Source organism: Pan troglodytes, chromosome 16 (genome assembly GCF_028858775.2).
Source record: "Pan troglodytes isolate AG18354 chromosome 16, NHGRI_mPanTro3-v2.0_pri, whole genome shotgun sequence".
Taxonomy (NCBI): domain Eukaryota; kingdom Metazoa; phylum Chordata; class Mammalia; order Primates; family Hominidae; genus Pan; species Pan troglodytes.
Genome location: NC_072414.2, coordinates 34,353,642 through 34,373,203, shown reverse-complemented (window position 1 = coordinate 34,373,203; position 19,562 = coordinate 34,353,642). Strand labels below are relative to the sequence as shown.

The following is a 19,562-nucleotide window of genomic DNA, read 5'->3' as shown; positions in this document are numbered from 1 at the left end:
TATGCCAGCCTGGGCGACAAAGTGAGACTCTGTCTCAAAAAAAAAAAAAAAAGCTCTAATGCTCAATAGCACAGTAAGACAAACATAGCTAAACAAGAATTTATAGTATAGTGTGTGTGTATATACACACACACATATATATACAGATGTGTGTATATATATGTGTGTATATATACGTGTGTGTGTGTGTGTTTTTTTTTTTTTTTTTTGAGACAGAGTCTCGCTCTGTTGCCCAGGCTAGAGTGCAGTGGCATGATCTTGGCTCACTGCAACCTCCACCTCCTGAGGTCAAGGGATTCTCCTGCCTCAGCCAGCTGAGCAGCTGGGATTACAGGTGCACACCACCACACCTGGCTAATTTTTGTATTTTTGTAGAGATGGGGTTTCACCATGTTGACCAGGCTGGTCTTGAACTTCTGACCTCAAGTGATCTGCCCGCCTCAGCCTCCCAAGGTGCTGGGATTACAGGCATAAGCCACCATGCCCAGCCTATATATCTTTCAAAATAACTAGAGGAAAAGAATTGTAATGTTCCAACACAAAGATACATATTTGAGATGATGGTATCTCAATTACCCTAATTTGATCATTACACATTGTATATGTGTATCAAAATATCATATGTACCCCCAAAATATGGGTACATATGTACCCCCAAAATATATATAGCTATGATATATCCATAAAAAATAGAAGGCCAGGTGTGGTGGCTTACATCTGTAATCCCAGCACTTTTTTTTTAAGACAGTGTCTTGCTCTGTTGCCCAGGATGGACTGCAGTGGTACAATCATAGTTCACTGCAGCCTCAACCTCCTGGGCTCAAGTGACCCCCTGCTTCAGCCTCCCAAGTAGCTGGGACTACAGGCACACGCCACCACATCTGGCTAATTTTAACATTTTTTGTAGAGTTGGGGTCCCATATGTTGCCCAGGCCCACATGCCAGCATTTTGGGAGGCCAAGGTGGGAGGACCGCTTGAGCCCAGGAGTTTGAGACCAGCCCGAGAAATATAGCGAGGCCCGTCTCTATTATAGTTTTTAAATAAAAAATAAAGTAATAAAAACACAAAAAACCTTTCCCTTGACATTATACTAAGACAACATTTTTTTTTTTTTTCCAAGACAGAGTCTCTCTTGTCGCCCAGGCTGGAGTGCAGTGGCGCAATCTGGGCTCACTGTAACCTCTGCCTCCCAGGTTCAAGTGATTCTCCTGCCTCAGCCTCCCCAGCAGCTAGGACTACAGGCACACGCTGCCACGCCCGGCTACTTTTTTTTTGTATTTTTAGTACAGACAGGGTTTCACCGTGTTAGCCAAGATGTTCTCAATCTCCTGACCTCGTGATCCGTTCGCCTCGGCCTCCCAAAGTGCTGGGATTACAGGCGTGAGCCACCACGCCCGGCTTAAGCAAACAATTTTAAGGGTGATGAGCATCATAAATTAATCCCAGTCCTCGGGGAACTTAGGGGGCTCTCCTTAAGCTGAGACTTGAAGCCTGAATAGAAACAACCTGAGAGAGGGTGAGGTTGACGTTGGAAGATCAGGGTAAGTGGAGCTTCCTAGGCTCAGAAAAGAATTGTGCTAAGGCCAGGGTGCCTGTGGCTGGAATAGAGTGTGTGGCGGAGAGGCACACAGGAGGCAAGAGCCATGTCATGTTGGCCTGGTCCTGGGCTCAGTTGTCCCTGTGGCCTGGAAGGCTCCTCTCAGAACCTCATCCTTGCTGGGCCTTGGGCTGGAGGAGAACACAGCCCAGATCTCCCAAGGGCTGGAATCTGATAACCTCAGCTGGGGACTGAGGTCTGAGATTTCCCCTCTCTTCCCCACCCTTACCCTTCTGGGTCTTCCTGGGTTCTGGACTCACCAGAACTCTCCATCCTCAGTGACCTGGTGCTGCAGACGGGCCTTCTCATCTTTGTCCACAAAGCTCCAGTCCTTCCATCTGGTGGGAAAATGGAGGAATTAAGGAAGCAGGAAGAAGGGAAGGCCTGATGTAGGTTGGGACAGGAGGTATCAGAGAAATACAGAGTTGCAGCTGCTGTGAACTACCAAAATGCTGACTTCACCTGTTAACCTCAGTGTGAAACCCAATAGCAATGACTTCTCACATCCTCAAGACTGAGCCTAAACTCCTTAAATGGGCTGGTGAGGGCTTGATCCTTCTCCTCATCATACTTTAAAGGTTAAGAATTGAGTTCTGGGCCGCTCGCAATGGCTCACACCTGTAATCCCAGCACTTTGGGAGGCCGAGGTGGGCGGATCACAAGGTCAGGATTTCGAGACCAGCCTGGCCAATATGGTGAAACCCCGTCCTATTAAAAATACAAAAATTAGCTGGGCGTGGTGGCGGGCACCTATAGTCTCAGCTACTCAGGAGGCTAAGGCAGAAGAATCACTTGAACCCGGGAGGCGGAGGTTGCAGTGAGCCAAGATCGCGCCATTGCACTCCAGCCTGGGTGGCAGAGTGAGACTCCGTCTCAAAAAAAAAAAAAAAAGGGGTTCTGGACATAGACAAACTGGGAGTTCCGTTTAATAATAGTGCTAGCTATGCAACCTTGGGCAGGTCACTTAACCTCTGTCAGACTCTGCTTCCTCAACTGCAAAAGGAAAATGATTATGTCACCTGTTCACAGGGCTGGGATGGGCAGATGCAATAATGCATGCAAAGCTGTTAGCATAGTGTCTGTCATATAATAAGAAACTCTGATTTACTAAGGAAAAAGGCCAAGTCTGTAAACATCTCCTTTCCTGTGCCGGGAAATAACCAAGCATTGTGCTTCTAAAGGCTGGGCAGTTTTCACACTCTCTCTCCTCACTATGGGGGCAATAAAGTGCATGTGTGTTTCAGGCTCACTGAGGAGAATTCAACTAAACTGGGTGCTCCCTGGAAAGGTAAGGGGTGGAGGAAGCACATGGAGTCAGTCAGAGAGCACTGCAGGGGACATGGAGATTCCTGAGACCAGGAGGAGGGATGCAGCAAAGGGAATCTCCTTGAGTGAACAGCGTTGGGTCCACTTGTCTCCAGCCCCTGTGATGGCAGCATCATGGTAAGCAGGGCAGGGCTGCACACCAAGCTCTGAGGCTGGAGAACACAGCAAGGGTCCCTGCAGGTGACTTGGGCCAGTGAAGTAGACAACTGAGGAGTCACTGAGGGCCTTCCCAGAGCACAGAGCACAGTTCCAATGTCACTCCCTCCACGTAACCTTTCTCTACGCCTCCCCTCCCACCCAAACTAGGTGCAGAGGCCCCCTCTTTGTGATCCTTACTGTGGCACTCATCTCAATTATTAGTGTGTGCTTGCCTGTCCTTCCCCGGACCTTAAACCCACAGGCACAGGGCCCAAGTGTCTGTGTTCATTTCTACATTTCTACATCCCCAGGCGGGTAGCCTAGGGCCTGGCAGAAGTCAGCACTGAGGAAGTAAGGATAGGTGTAGCGTGGATAGGTGTAGCGTGCATAGGTGAAGGAAGGCATGTGAATGTCTGCAGGAGGCAGTCAGGACATGAGGATCAGCCCCTAATCACAGTGTATCAAGGGAGGCTATGGGTTCACAGAATATCCCCAGTGCCTTGACCTGTGCCTCCTATGTAGTAGGTGCCCAAGAAACATTTGCTAAACGAATGACTGAACGAACCAGTAATTACATGCTGGGCTAAGAAGTACCCAGCAGTACATAAGCACAGGAGCCGAGGGGCCCAGGCTGCCTGGGTGCGGTCCTTCTCCTCTACTGAGTCCTGCCATCCCCCTCTCGAAATAAGAGGCGCTTATGGCTCATTCAGTAATGAATTGCCTCTCATTCAGTGGAGGTAATCAGGAACCAGTGGGACCATGGAGGTTTTGCAAATGTGCTGGAGCCTTCATAATAACTTCGCATGTTTGTTATTTTTGTTGCCCCCAGTCTATTCCTTTCAATGATAAGCAGTAAAATTCTTTCAAAGGGCCCTTGTGCCTTTATACAGAGACAGCACGGGTAAGGGAATCTTAGCAATGGCTCAGCACTTGCCAAAAACAGTCCCATTTACTCATATCAGCCCACAAGGTAAGTGCTAATAATACTGTTCCCATTTCACAGGAAAGGCAACACAAGACTCCAAGAAGGGAAGTCACTTGTCTAGCCCAGAACCCTGCATTCATACGCTTTTCCTGCCTGGACCTTCCCCACGCTTTCTGGAATCCTTCCTTTCCAGCCAATGGTTGTCAGCAACCTCTCTGGGTCCCCAGCACCCCGCTTCCACTCCTGGCCCTTCCCTGGAGACAACACCTGTGCCCCTCTTCTCTGCGGATCATTGGTTTTGAGGGTGATTTTATACCAAGCATCTTCAATACTCTCATGGCTCAGTTCCCAACACAGCCTTGTCCTGGGCCCTGTTCCCCGCCACCGCCAATCCTGTGGGGTCCCCTCACCTACCTATCACTCCAAGAACCGTTCCACTCCACCTGGCCCCAGGGATTCCGCAGCCGCACCAGCTTCACTTTCTCACCTTTGAACAGGACCTTAAGCACAGAGAAAGAGCTCTCATGCTCTGCAGCCTGTCTGGAAAGGGAATCTTCTGTCTTGCTGAGGGCTGGGACGGGGCTGGGGGGCAAATCCCTTACGCGAGGGTGTTCTGCCTGGCTCTGGCCAAGGAGATTAATCACAAGTGTGCTGGGGAATGGCAGGGGGTGGGTCAGACCTTTCCTCCTGAGTCTGCCTAACTTAGGGCTTGGCCATCTCCTCTCTATCTTCTAAGAGGCAATTTTCTCAGGAACATCCTGCCGTTATGAGCTTCGGGGGAGGAGGTGGGGCATAAAGAGTAGGGCCCTGCTAACAATATAAATTACGTGTCTTCATATAAATTAGAAAAAAGGCCCCTGCTGGCCAGGCGTGGTAGCTCAAGCCTGTAATCCCAGCACTTTGGGAGGCCGAGGCGGGCGGATCACGAGGTTAGGAGTTTGAGACCAGCCTGATCAACATGGAGAAACCCCCATCTCTACTAAAAATACAAAAATTAGCTGGGCATGGTGGCACGCGCCTGTAATCCCAGCTACTCAGGAGGCTGAAGCAGAAGAATCGCTTGAATCCAGGAGGTGGACATTGCAGTGAGCCGAGACTGTGCCACTGCACTCCAGCCTGGGCGACAGAGTGAGACTCCATCTCAAAAAAAAAAAAAAAAAGGAAAAAGAAGGAAAGAAAGAAAGACAAAAGGCCCCTGCTGACTGAGGAACTACAAACAAGCAGACTTCCTCCAGTCTGCTGCAGTGGGCTGATGCAGGCAACTGCCCCTCTCAGCCCATCCCTCTGTACAGGGCACAACCTGCCCAACTGTGTGCAACAGGTCTTACAACGTTCCTGTCTCAGACATGGCCCAGGAAAGCCCAGAAGTCCCAGAAGGAGCAAAACAGAACAGTCAGCCTCTCGTATCCATGGCTTCGGCATATAACCAATCGTGGATCAAAAATATTCAAAAAAAGAAAAAATAATAATACAACAATAGAAAATAATACCAAAAAAACCCAATGCAGTGTAATAACTATTTACATAGCATTTCCATTGTGTTAGGTATCATAAGTAATCCTGAGATGACTTAAAGTATACAGGACGATGTGCGTAGGTTATATGCAAATACGACTCCATTTTACAGAAGGGACTTGAGCATCTGCAGATTTTGTTACCGTTGGGGCTTCTGGAACCGGTCCCTGTGGCTACCCAGAGACAACTGTAGCTATCTGAACATGAGAGAACAGGAAGCTCAAGAACACATGAAACCAAATTTGTAAAAGCAAAGTTAAGTGATATTTCAATTTGTTCATTGGAAATGTTGGAAAAATTGCCATCTTTAGCACGAAAAGCAAAGATAAACCATGCACCAACTGTGGCAGGATCCACCTCTACCAGTTTCACAGGCCCCTCTGCTCCCAGGCGTGGCTTGGACCTTGAACTGAATGTCCTGATTGGAGGCAAGCTCTGCAGACAGGGAAGGGGCCCCAATAGCTAAGTCCTGACTTCAGGAGGTTAACCCAGGAGGGTGCCCTTGCCCCACCAAACCCCACCAGGCTCACCTCATCCAGCCCCGTGACAGAGTAGGCGTGACCTCTGACCAGCCCGCAGGCCATTCTTGTCTCATACTGTACCGGAATGATTGTCTGTAGAGCAGTAACCAGAGAACCCATTAGGGGCGGGGGAACAGAAGTTCTGCTGCTTGGAGGCAAAGTCCATACTAGTTCATTTTCTGGGCTCTGTGAAGACACAGACCACTCTCCTCCCTGAAAGTGTGCCTCACGACCACGAACGGACCTTCACTGGCCCTTTAAGAGTGTCAAGAGACACAGCTCCAGACAAGCTGGTCTCCCTGAGAAGGCTCTGTCCTGACCATCAGAGAGCAATGTGGATACTGGGATGTGGGGTGGGTAACAGTGCCCCTGCCCCTCCTTTCTGGACCCCTTAGTATCCTTCAAAGGAGGAAGGGGTAGAGTTGGAGGCTGCCCTGGGCTTCAGGATCCCCCTTCCCCTAAAGCCATCCAGGGTTGACTATTCCTGGAAGAGAAAGAGGTTGAGAAAAGGGGTTAAGTGACACATGTAAGTCTAGCTTTTTCTTTTTTTCTTTCTTTTTTGTTTTTTGAGACAGAGTCTTGCTGTGTCGCCCAGGCTGGAGTGCAGTGGCGCGATCTCGGCTCACTGCAACCTCTGCCTCCCGTGTTTCAGAGATTCTCCTGCCTCAGCCTCCCGAGTAGCTGGGATTACAGGCACGTGCCACCATGCCCAGCTAATTTTTTGTATTTTTAGTAGAAACGGGGTTTCACCATGTTAGCCAGGCTGGTCTCGAACTCCTGACCACAGGTGATCCACCCGCCTCAGCCTCCCAAAGTGCTGGGATTACAGGCATGAGCCACTGCGCCTGGCCAAGTCTAGCCTTTTTCTTTACATCCCCTCACCTTCTCCACACCCACCTAGAACATAATATTCAAGAAATCAAGAGTCCCAGTGCCCAGGGAGAGAATTCTAAGAAGGCCCGAGGAGATCCCAGCTCAGACATGACCGTGCCTAAGGGGTAGCTCTTCCATTTGCAGAAATTTCCAAGTTGCAGCCGTGGGGGATCCTTGGCAGAAGGGCAGGATCACTAAAGTCCCATGAGCCCTGGATAGGCTCTCTATGGCTTCCATGTGCCTACTAACGTAACAGCTTTAAAAGGAGCTTCCCGGAGCCTTGCTAGGCCGCGGAATTCCTAGAGCTGTTTTCAGGGTGAGGGGTGTGGGTGGAGCCAGGGCTTTTGGCATCTCAGCCTCTTCCAGATCTCAGTCCTCATGATCCAGATCATGCTGAGTAGACTGGGAGGGGGCGGGAGACTCATTAATCCTTAGTTCTAGACCTGGGAAGCTGCTTGAAATGACTCTTCTGTCATTACCTAAGCATATCATTCAACCCAGCAATTCTACTGCTGAGAATCTGTCCTATGGAAGTCACCGTGGATGTATACAAAGATGTATCTATTGGGATGTTCGTTATAGCATTTTAGAATAGTAGCAAAACAAAACAAAGAAAAAAAGAACGCAACTTTCCAATAATAGGGTATTGGGTAAATAAATTATAACATATCTGCGTGTTTGAATATTGTGTAGCTATTAAAAAATGTTACAGGAGAATACTTTGGGCACATTAAGAATATCAAACTAGGCCGGGTGTGGTGGCTTACACCTGTAATCCCAGCACTTTGGGAGGCTGAGGCAGATGGATCCCTTGAGGTCAGGAGTTCAAGACCATTCCAGCCAACATGGTGAAACCCCGTCTCTACTAAAAATACAAAAATTAGCCAGGTGTGGTGGTGTGTGCCTGTAATCCCAGCTATGTCGGGAGGCTGAGGCAGGAGAATTAGTTTAACTTTGGAGGCAGAGGTTGCAGTGAACCGAGATGGCACCACTGTACTCCAGCCTAGGGAACAGAGCGAGACTTGGTTTCCAAAAAAAAAAAAAAAAAAAATCAAACTAACCGAAAAAAGCAGGCTGCAAAGAGGTACATACAATATGACAATATTTTAAAAATAAAAATATAGATTCAGTGTGTGCATAGAGAAATCCTGGAAGGACATATACTTGATGTTAAGAGTGGTTATCTTTACATGGGGAAAAATATAAGTGAAATTTTCCTCTGTGTTTTTCTGTATGGCTCAGTATTCTCCAGTGAGCAGGTATAACTTATGGAAGTACTAGAACATAAACTCTACAAGAGGGAGACCTTGCTTTTTCCACAAATATTGAAAAAGAGGAGAGAATTTGCTTTGTTTGCTAGAGGAGTGACTGGAACATAGTAGGAGCTCAAAAATAAGTGTTGAATGAATAAATGAATACATTAGAAAAGGAAAAATATTTCAAAATAAATCAAGTATCTTTGCTAATTCTGTCTGATAGTTCATTATGAGAGGAACTGCCTGGACCACGGAATATGCAGAAACTCCAACAGAGATTCCCTCCAAAATCCTGGTTCTTGCACCCTCTTCAGGAGCCTTGGCTGAGCAAGTTATTTCAACCCAGACCCTTGGGAGGTGCCAGGTGGGGGTGTGTGGGTAAGGCCCTGGCTGCTGAGGGGAGTCTGACACTAATAGGGCGGGGTCATGTGGGTTGGAGGGATGGTCAGTCCTGATAATCAGAGGCGTACACACCCGGGTCGGTCTTTCATCTGAGCCTCTGGGGTCGAGGTCTGAGTCCTGGAGCAGCGAGTTATCCATATTCCTCATCATCCGTGCAATCAACTCCCCCATGTTCAGACCAGAAGGAGAGGTTCCATAGGTCATGTTTGTGCCATCCTGAGGCCCGACGGAGAATGTAGGGAACAACCCAGGAGAGGGAGAGAACAAACACAGAAGGGTGGAAAGGGAAGGAGAGAGGAGGAAGAGGTGGGACAGACAAAGGGAGAGAGGAGAGATCAACAGAGCACGAATGGAGGAAAGACGGAGAAAAGTGATACAGAAAAAAAAGTTCATCCATCGTGTTGTGTGCTAACTGACCTTCCAAGTTGTCCATCGGGCGTGTTGGGAGAAGAAGGGGCAGGAATTCAGCTTGGGCCCCATCCTCCCCAGTGGAAACCACTAAGATTATCATATCAATATACTGAGCAGCCCTCAGGGAAGGCATGCCCCCTGAAGGAGGTCTGGCCACGGGCGGCCATCTCCCTACCCTTGGCTTCTGTCTCAGTTCATAGCATTTCTTTGCACTGAAAGGCGCTGCAGGCTTAGCTTCTCCCAGGTAACAACACAAAGCCCACGTCTCAAGCGGGGAGGTGTGGTGAAAGCCCAGTGATTGGGAGGCTTTCTTAGGGAAATGGTGGGCTCAGGTCCACAGCCAAGTACGTGGCCAGGTTAATGGGAGCGTGCTGAGACTGAGGAGCACCAGCAAGGGAGGCCTCCACTGACACAGGCCTCTGGACTGATTTCCACTGACATTCCAGGGCTTGAAATGTCCTTGACCAGTGTCTTTATTGAAAATCCCAAAGAACTGTTCTCCCTTGAGAAATTCCCAGTCCTCAAAGTTGAGAGCCAGTTCCTGCTTCCTCAAACAAAACATTCGCTCTGTCCCACAGAAAAGCTCTATGCTGCCCTTCATTGGGTAAAAGGCTTCCTGACACTTGGAGCTCCCTGCCCTGTGCCCCACACCCCAGACTTACATCAATGGAGCAGCCCATGAGGGAGCCTCTCTCGATGGCTTTCTTCATGATCTTGTACATGTCACTAGGAGCATCCCTGATCTCAAAAAACTCTGTCACCCCTCCTGTGAAGTCCTCCATGGCCTCTGTGGTGTTCCCACCTTTCAGAGCTTCGTAGGAACCATGGAGCCTTAGAGAGAGGATGAAGACCAATTTGGGGTCACAGAGTTCCAGGGAACAAAACCCAGGTACCACTGCCACCAGAACTTTACCTCTTGGATGCTGTGATGTTCTTTCATCAATTCCACATTAACCCTATGAGCTCATGGGATGGAAACAATGATTCCCTTTCTTCATAATGAAGAAACTGAGCTCAAGAGGCTAAGTGACCTACCCAAGACCACAGAGAGCCAGAAGCACTGGGATTGAAACCCAGCTATACCCACTTCCTGAGAGCTCTTTCCACTACATCCTGAACGTTGAGGAAGGGCTGCATTAAAGCCATTAGCAGCTGCCGGTGTGGTGGCTCACACCGGCAATCCCAGCGCTTCGGGAGGCCAAGGCTGGTGGATTGCATGAGCCCAAGAGTTCGAGACCAGTCTGGGCAACATGGCAAAACCCTGTCTCTACAAAAAAATACAAAAATTAACTGGGCATGGTGATGCCCGCATGTAGTCCCAGCTACTTGGGAGGCTGAGGTGGGAGGAGCACCTTGAACCCAGGAGGTCAATGCTGCAGTGAGCCGTGACTGCACCACTGCACTCCAGCCTGCATTACAGAGTGAGACCTTGTTTCAAAAAAAATTTTTTAAATCCATTATTAGCATCTGGGGTGGAGCTTTTAAGTTGAGAGACAACATGACTTTATAAATCTGCTATAAGCACATGAGGTTGAGCCAAGCAAGACCCTGGGATCTGAGCTCCAGAGATACAATGCTCTGATCCAAGACTTGCAATGCCACCATGGAGGCGCAATGAAAGAACTCGCTATGGTAAGCTAAAGCTAAAGGTCTTCTATGCAAATCTTCATTTCTACTCTTAAATTTAATGTTTTTAGTTAGAGCTGTTGTTGCCTGGAACTGATCTCTAACTTTGGGTCACAGTTGGACTTGCATGCCCATACATATGCATGTATAGAGGCACATGCCTCTTCCTGTGAGTGAGGTCTCGGCTGGATTTTGCAACCCACTTTCTCACCTCTAGCCCCACCTCACATTCTAAAGCGTTGCTTACTTAGCATAAGCCTTCTCCAGCAGAGCGCTCCAGAACTCATTGCGGTGGTTGGACTTGGTGAAAACCAGTTGATTGTTGTACGTTGGCAGGCAGTCATCAATAACCACGTCCACCCACTCTCCATAGCGCCAGAACTGCACAGAAGCGTCACGCACAGAGTCACATACTCAAATTACTGTTAGGAAATGTGTCCTTCCTCCACATTCCTCAGGGGGTTCTTGAATCCCAAAGCAGCATCATTTCCTGGACTCTGCATCTGGGTGCCTGTTCATCCTATTTTGTGTTTGGGGTGTGTGAATCTGTCTCTAACTGGACTGGGTGCTTTTTGAGAGCTGGAAGTGAGTTACATATACTTCATGTCTTCCACAGAGTCCAGCCCAGTAATGGGTAGAGTAGGTGCTCCATGAGTGTCTTAGGATGTAAGATTTTCATTCTCCTGCTCAGCAGGTCTGGGGCAGGGCCTGGGTGTCAGCACTCTCAGGTGCCCCCAGCTGATTCAATGTGGCCAGGATTGGGAACTATGCATTGAAGGCACTGTACTGATTTAGGTATTTCTTGATGCCAAACTGAAGAACAAGGATTGAAATGGAGGAACAAAGTGACCCAGAATCTATTCTAGCTGTAGCAGGAACATTGTTCAATCATTTCAAGTTTGGATGTCGCTCTTTTTTGAATGAATCAGTTTGAACTGAAAAGGGCCAAATGTGGTTTAGTCTCCTTTTCAATGGCACTTTCTCCCTCATTGAAATGAGAACAGGAATCTATCTGATATTTGTATTTAAGGCCCTTTAGATCTGAGACCCTTTAAATATGCCATGTTCCCAAGGCAGCAGGAGGGGGAGTCTGAGCCTGGAGACAGACCTTTTCTGAGGCTTTCCGTGCTGAGGTGCAAGACCAGGGGAGCAAGAACTGATAATGTGGGTCATCCTGGGACATGAGGGAGCCTTTGAAGCTGGAGACAGGCTGACTCCCCAGCATCCCAGAACCTACGAGACCCTCACAGGTAGAATTCAGTTTGGTTCTGCTCTAGCACCAGCTCTATGCCAAGGTGACTGGGACCCAGAAAATTTCCAGTAGCTGGATGGATTCTAGAACCATCAGATTCAGTTCTAGGGCAAACAAGAAGCCTGATCCCCAGGTTAAGCAGACTCTTCTTCCAGGGCTTGGAAGAGAGGAGTGATAGCCTTGGTACCGCCATGCCTTAGAGAGGAAGAAGTATACAGGAGCCCTGGACAGGGGTTCCTGTACAACCTGAAGGGTCCTGTGGTGTCACAGTGCTAATATCTTAGGGACCTACTTGAGAAGGGCTGCAGGCAATAACAGCAGCCAGACAGCTGCAAAGACAAAAATAGACCCACAGTAAACAGGATGTCTTCCTGTCTTTCTGGGACATAGTGGAAGGTGGTGGGGGAGGGATTAGGGAGCCAGAGATAAGCAACTGCTTCCTCCCAGGCTTGAAGCCTTAAGGGGGTCCATGCCAACTGTTGCCGCTGCGGGTAGATGGGTGGGAAGTTTCCTCCAGCTTCTGGGAAGTCAAGGCCAGGAGACCAGCGGTGGGTGGCCTGCAGCTGGCCCTCTTAACTACACTCTCATTACCTCACCTGGAAGTGGAAGATCCCTGCGTAGTTTTCGATGAAACTTTGATCATGGGGTATGACTCGGAAAAGAAGGTGCTGGTTCAGGGTCAGGCAGGCAATGGCTGCGAGAAACCAGCAGTCCCCTGCAGGCAGACACAGGGCACAGATCGTGAGCACTCCTGCTCCTCCTGGGAAGAAAAAGCCCCAATCCCAGCCAGCCACTCCACTTCCCTGAACGGGGACTCCCTTGGTACCCACTCTCCTACTTCCAGATCTGACCTTACAGAGGTGTCAACCCAGGGAAGGAGAATTGGACAGGAATTCCTTGACAATATGATCAACAGGTAACTTACTCCCTTGTGACTAGACATTTTCCTCAAGGCTGCAGGCAGTTCCTCCAACTGCAGTATAAACTCACTTCCTTTTTAGGCCTCAATGGAGACAGAGCAGTAGGTGATCATAACTGGGTTGTTCTTCCTAACACCTGTAGGAAATCTGCCCTGCCCTGTGCCTTTGCAATGTGAGTCCAATTCCTCTTCTGACTTCAGCGAAGACTGAGCATCAGAGAACCATCCACCAAGATGATTTGTATTGGAAGGAAGGCCAGGTAGGCAGCTGCCCTGGAACCCGTCTATAGGGGGCAGTAAGACATTGCTGGCAACAGAATGAGCTCGGGACGTTTTCTTATTCTCTGAACTTCTTTTCTGACAGAGTACTGTATGTAGTTGGAGGTAACACTTTGCTCTCTTTCTTTCTCTCTCTCTCTGTGTGTGTGTGTGTGTGTGTGTGTGTGTATATATATATAATAGGGGGTGTACCTGGTCACAGAGCTGCCTTCTAAGGAGGATGGGTTAAGTGAAATGCAACTGAGAGTGTGCAGGGGAGACTGAGAGCTGCCTGCAGCCACTCTCCCCTACCCTCCTTGGAAGCAGCCAGTCTTTCCTTGGAAAGAGGTTATTGGTTTGAAGGTCCCAGATTATTATGTCCAGGGCTCTGCAGGAAGCCTTCCCCCAGGTGCGGGAACCCAGATATTCATCTGATTTATTCTCAGCCTCCCCTTCTGGAATGAAATAAGCCAAATTCCTTTGGTCTTAGGTGCCCCCTTTTCCTCAAATTTAAATTGTTTCTGTTGATGTTCTCTCCAATTTTACTTCACAGAGCTTGCTTATAGTCCAAACCAAAGACAATACTTTCTGAACAAGAGGTCGAGAGAGAGGAAGATCAGATGGAGCAGTCAAGCTAACCAATCAAAGAGAAAATTGGATGCTCATCCACATGGCGGATGCCATCTTTGTGGAAAGACTCTTTTAAGATGGAGCTATGCTGGGGCAATTTAAACAAGGGTTCCAGTTACAAGTGCTTTCCTTGGCGATGCCTTTTGTGTGTGTATCTAGAATCTCCATGCCCAAGGGGCATGCTTGGTGCACAGTCACAGAGCTGTCTTCCAAGAAAGACGATACAGTGAAAAGCAGGGCTTTTGTCATGCTGAGTGGGGTATGTAAGTGTCCTTGAGATACTGGAGAGGAGGCCACAGGATGCAGATACCCCCTGTGATGCATGGCAGAGTGCTAAAGAGGCATGTAGGAGGAAATGAAGCAATCGCCAGCATGTAGATAAACGACCATAAAGCAACTGTTATAAAAAATCTTCCAAAAAGTTACTGGAAGCAAGCACAGATTGTCCCTTTACCTCCTGGAAGGGGATCACACCTTGTAATCACCCCTTGATCATCTGGCAGGATCTGACCTGAGGCACTTTCCTACCTAGCTCTCCTTGACAGATGTCAGTTCTGTTGGCTCCATCAATGATAAATCGGGGATTCTCGCAAATTTCCTGTGAAACAAAAAGGAAATGACCAGGTAAGAATAACAGTAGATAGACAGATAGATAGATAGGTATTTTTTTGAGACGGAGTCTCACTCTGTCGCCAGGCTGCAGTGCACTGGTGCAATCTTGGCTCACTGAAACCTCTGCCTCCGGGGTTCAAGCGATTCTCCTGCCTCATCCTCTCGAGTAGCTGGGACTACAGGCATGCGCCACCATGCCCAGCTAATTTTAGTATCTTTAGTAGAGATACGGTTTCACCATGTTGGCCAGGATGGTCTCCATCTCTTGACCTTGTGATCCACCCGCCTCGGCCTCCCAAAGTGCTAGGATTACAGATGTGAGCCACCGCGCCCGGCCGCAGTAGCTATTATTTATTGAGTTCCATTATGTAGTGTTCCTGATAGTATTCCATTTGGCCCTGTGAAGAGAATACTATCATTGTTATTTTTCAGATAAGGAAACTAAGGCCCAGAGAGGTTAAGAAACTCGTGCAAAGACACACAGCTAGTAAGTAGCAGAAGCCAGAAACATGCCTCCTTTTTACATTGTCCCATGCTGCTTCCCACACTGTCATACTATCCGAGTAAGGATGCACCTTGAGAGTTAGGGCAGTGTCGGCTGGGCGCGGTGGCTCACACCTGTAATCTCAGCACTTTGGGAGGCCAAGGCGGGTGGATCACTTGAGGTCAGGAGTTCGAGACCAGCCTGGCCAACATAGTGAAACCCTGTCTCTACTAAAAATACAAAAATTAGCCAGGCGTGGTGACAGGTAATCTCAGCTACTTGGGAGGCTGAGACAGGAGAATAAAAATAATAATAATAATAATAATAATAAATTAATAAAAATAAATAAAATATAGATTCAGTGTTTTGTATTGTTTTTGAGACAGAGTCTCACTGTGTCGCCAGGCTGGAGTGCAGTGGGCGACACAGGCTGGAGTACAGTGGCGCGATCTCGGCTCACTGCAAACTCCGCCTCCCAGGTTCAAGCAATTCTCCTGCCTCAGCCTCCTGAGTAGCTGGGACTACAGATGTGTGCCACCATGCCTGGGTGGTTTTCATATTCTTAGTAGAGAGAGATGGGGTTTCGCCATGTTGGCCAGGCTGGTCTCGAACTCCTGACCTCAAGTGATCTGCTAGCCTTGGCCTCCCAAAGTGCTGGGATTACAGGCGCGAGCCACCGCGCCAGGCTAGTGATCTGGTTTTAGCCCCATTCTTCTCAGCTTCATGGAGTCTTGGCATTCCTGTGACACAGTTCAAACAGGGTCTCTCTCTCCACCTTCCCCCAACCCCCATCACAACAACCCAATATACCAAAGTGAGCTGAAGCTCCTGCACTCAGGGGTGTATCCCCCTAGTAGATGGAAAGTCTTGCTTATGCTACACCCCACAGCATGCGTCCCATCTGCAACTCTGAGTGCAATGGAAGGATAAACCAAAACAATCGTTTTCAAAAACGTTTACCTATATGGGGAGGGAAGGAATAAGGTGGTAGAAATAGGGATGGAAGTAGAACTCTGAATATAACTGTTTAAAAATAGTTTTGACTTAGGAATCATGTAAAGTTTTAAATAATTAAGAGCCAAAATTAAAGAAAAAATTATTTTAAAAAGCCATCTGTAAAAGCTGAAAGCAAACCGAAGCAAAGGGACCTAACTGCATAACCATTCACAGAAAAATAATTACTTCAAGTCACTTAAAATGTAACATTTTGGCTGTCTATCCCTTTTGGAATATATCCTAAGGACAAAAACCAAAACCATAAAGAAATATGAACCTTGAATGTTATGAAGATACTAAGAAATATGAACCATAAGAAATAATAATATTTTCCAGGTGTGGTGGCCTACACCTGTAATCCCAGCACTTTGAGAGGCCAAGGTGGGAGGATCATTTGAGGCCAGGAGTTCGAGACCAGTCTGGGCAACATAGTGAGACCCCGTCTCTATAAAAAATAAAAGGATTAGTTGGACATGGTGGCGCATGCCTATAGTCCCAGCTACTTGGGAGGCTGAGGTGAGAGAATTGCTTGAACCCGGGAGGCAGAGGTTGCTGTGAGCCAAGATTGCGCCACTGCATTCCAGCCTGGGCGACAGAGTGAGGCTCTGTCTCAAAAAAACAAAAACAAAAACAAAAAACCCCACTATAATTTGAAAATATCTTTCCTTAAATAAAAACACATATTTAATACTACATATTGATTGAAACGGCAAATTGAATATTGACCCAGAATGACCAACATGAATATACATTCTAGAAAATTACTGGGATTCAAAGAAAAAAAAAAACATTGTTTGGACATCTAGGGAGAAAGAACAAGTGACTTTTAAGGGGAAAACATTAGATTATTATCAGACTTTCCAGTAGCAAGGCCTTTTTATGCCAGAAGAAATTGGAGCAGTATATTTAAGATGCTCAAGGAAAGAAAATGTGAACCAAGGATTTATATACAATATGACTTCCTTTATTCATTTCAAGAATAAGGGATGTGGGCAAACTTTTCTAATACATAAGAATTCAGGGAATATTGTTCCCATGAGCTCTTCCTGAGGAATATACTAGAGAATAACCTTCAGACAACCAGGTATAGGACACTAACATAAGGACTGAGAATAAGTAGTCAGTATTTCGTTATTTGTAGATTTAAAATTACATGATGGCCGGGTGCAATGACTCACACCTGTAATCACAGCATTTTGGGAGGCTAAGGTGGGCGGATCACGAGGCCAGGAGTTCGAGACCAGCCTGGCCAACATGACGAAACCTCGTCTCTACTAAAAATACAAAAATTAGCCAGGCATGGTGGCTCATGCCTGTAGTCCCAGCTACTCGGGAGGCTGAGGCAGGAGAATTGCTTGAGCCTGAAGGCAGAGGTTGCAGTGAGCCAAGATCGCACCACTGCACTCCAGCTTGGGCGACAGAGTGAGACTGTGTCTCAGAAAAAACAAAAACCCAACAAAGTACATGAAGATTAAAGGGAGGATGTAAAGTATGTAATATATTGCCTATAGTGTTCGGGCAATGAACAACTATTTAAAACCATTTTAAATGAAAGGAGAAAGAAGAAAGCCTATGGAAAGACTGTAAACTGTTTTCAGGAATTATTTTGGTAGTGATATTATTAATATTGTTATTCTGCAGCTTAATCAGACAAACAAAAGTAGAGGAAATTCATTGCCAGCAGACCTGCCATGCAAGAAATGTTAAAAGAAGTTCTTTAGGGAGAAGAAAAATGATATAGGTCAGGAACTTGGACCCACATAAAGAAAGGAAGAGCACTGGAGAGGAAATAAATAAATGAAGATAAAATAAAATCTTGATTTTAAATTCTTAATCTAAAGGGTAACTTAGTTAAATCATAATAAAAATAATGTATTGGGCAATTATAGCATACAGATAAGAGAAACAAATGACAGTAATGTCATAAGCAAAGAAAGGAAGGAAATGGTAATACTTTGTTCTCTGTTATAAAGTACCTAGAGTACAAACTAAATGGTATAGTGTTATTTGAGGGTGGACTTGGTTGAAAACGTATATTGGAAACTCTAGCATGACCACTAGAATTGAAAAAATAAATATAATTGATACACCAAGAGAGGAGATAAGGCCGGGTGCCGTGGTTCACACCTGTAATCCCAGCACTTTGGGAGGCCAAGGTGGGCAGACTGCTTAAGCTCAGGAGTTTGAGGCCAGCCTGGGCAACATGGCAAAACCCCATCTTTACAAAAAAAAAAAAAAAAAAATATATATATATATATATATATATATGGGGAAGGTGGGGGGAGAGACCCCGTTTGAACTGTGTCACAGGAATGCCAAGACTCCATGAAGCTGAGAAGAATGGGGCCATATATATATATACACACACATATACATACATATATATATACACATACATATATATACATACACACATACACACACACCCACACACACATACAAACATTAGTTTGGCATTGTGGCATGCACCTGTAGTCCCAGCTACTCAGGAGGCTGAGATAGGAGGATTGCTTGAGCCCAAGAGGCAGAGGTTGCAGTGAGCCAACATCATACCACTGCACTCCAGCCTGGGTGACAGAAGCCAGACCCTGTCTCAAAAAAAAAAAAAAAAAGACAAAAAAGAAGAAGTAAAAGGATAAAATAGGATAAAATATAAAACTTTCACTTAAATCAGAGAAGCCAGAAAAAGGGGCAGGGACAAGAACAAATGCAATAAATGGAAATCAGTTATAAACATGTAGGTAGTAATCTAACTATATTATAATCACTTACATGTGAATGATCAAAATACACCAATTAAAAGACAAAGGCTGTGAAAGTGGATAAAAACAAGACTCGACTATATGTTGTCTGCAAGAAACCCACTTTATTTATTTATTTTTTTGAGACAGAGTTTCGCTCTTGTCGCCCAGGCTGGAGTGCAATGGCACAGTCTCCGCCTCTCGGTTTCAAGCAATTCTCCCATCTCAGCATCCTGAGTAGCTGCGGTTACAAGCATGCACCATCATGCTCGGCTAATTTTGTATTTTTAGTAGAGATGGGGTTTCACCATGTTGGCCAGGCTGGTCTCAAACTCCTGACCTCAGGTGATGTGCCCGCCTTGGCCTCCCAAAGTGCTGGGATTACAGGCGTGAGCCAAAAGCCTGGCCAAGAAACCCACTTTAAATATAAAAACTCATAGATAAAGAAGGATATATCATGCTAACAATAATCAAAAGAAAGTTGGAGTTGTATTAATTTCAGAAACAGCAGACTTCAGAACAAGGACAATTATCAGAGATAAGGAGAGGCATTACATATAGATGAAAAGGTCAACTGGTCAATTTTCCAAGAAGACATACAATCTTAAATGTGTGTGCACCTAACAACAGTGTCAAAATACATGAGGCAAAGAGTGATAGAACTGAAAGGAGAAATAGACAAATCCAGTATTATAGTTGGTGATGTCAACACTCTCTTTCAGTAATTATAGATCAAGCAGGCAGGCAGAAAAGCAATAAGGATATTGTTGACCTGAACAACACTATCAACCAACTGGATCAAATTGACATTAATAGAATTCTACATCCAACAATAGCAGAACAAACCATTTTCTCAAATTCATAGGTAACAAGTCAGTAAGATAGAACACATTCTGAGCCATAAAACACACCTTAACCAATTTTTTTTTTTTTGAGACAGAGTCCCTCTCTGTCACCCAGGCTGGAGTGCAGTGGTGCCATCTTGGCTCACTGCAACCTCTACCTCCCGGTTCAAGCGATTTTCCTGCCTCAGCCTCCTGAGTAGCTGGGATTACAGATGCATGCCACCATGCCTGGCT

The 19,562-nt window shown here is 46.6% G+C and overlaps 1 protein-coding gene across 23 annotated transcripts in view; it reads right to left on the bottom strand.

Annotated features, from left to right (window-relative positions):
* Positions 1-19,562, bottom strand: part of LOC453361 (calpain-3) — a 144,474-nt gene that overhangs the window by 13,509 nt on the left and 111,403 nt on the right. For all 23 annotated transcript variants that reach the window (XR_010151630.1, XR_010151631.1, XR_010151632.1 and 20 more), the window contains 8 exons: positions 14,179-14,248; positions 12,440-12,558; positions 10,839-10,972; positions 9,628-9,796; positions 8,627-8,770; positions 6,033-6,116; positions 4,402-4,487; positions 1,859-1,936 (listed from right to left, as the gene is read on the bottom strand). Coding sequence is in view for 17 of the 23 variants with exons in the window: in XM_063794793.1 (XP_063650863.1) it covers positions 1,859-1,936; positions 4,402-4,487; positions 6,033-6,116; positions 8,627-8,770; positions 9,628-9,796; positions 10,839-10,972; positions 12,440-12,558; positions 14,179-14,248 (884 nt within the window). In the remaining 6 variants the exon portion in view is untranslated. The remainder of the gene's footprint in view (positions 1-1,858; positions 1,937-4,401; positions 4,488-6,032; positions 6,117-8,626; positions 8,771-9,627; positions 9,797-10,838; positions 10,973-12,439; positions 12,559-14,178; positions 14,249-19,562) is intronic.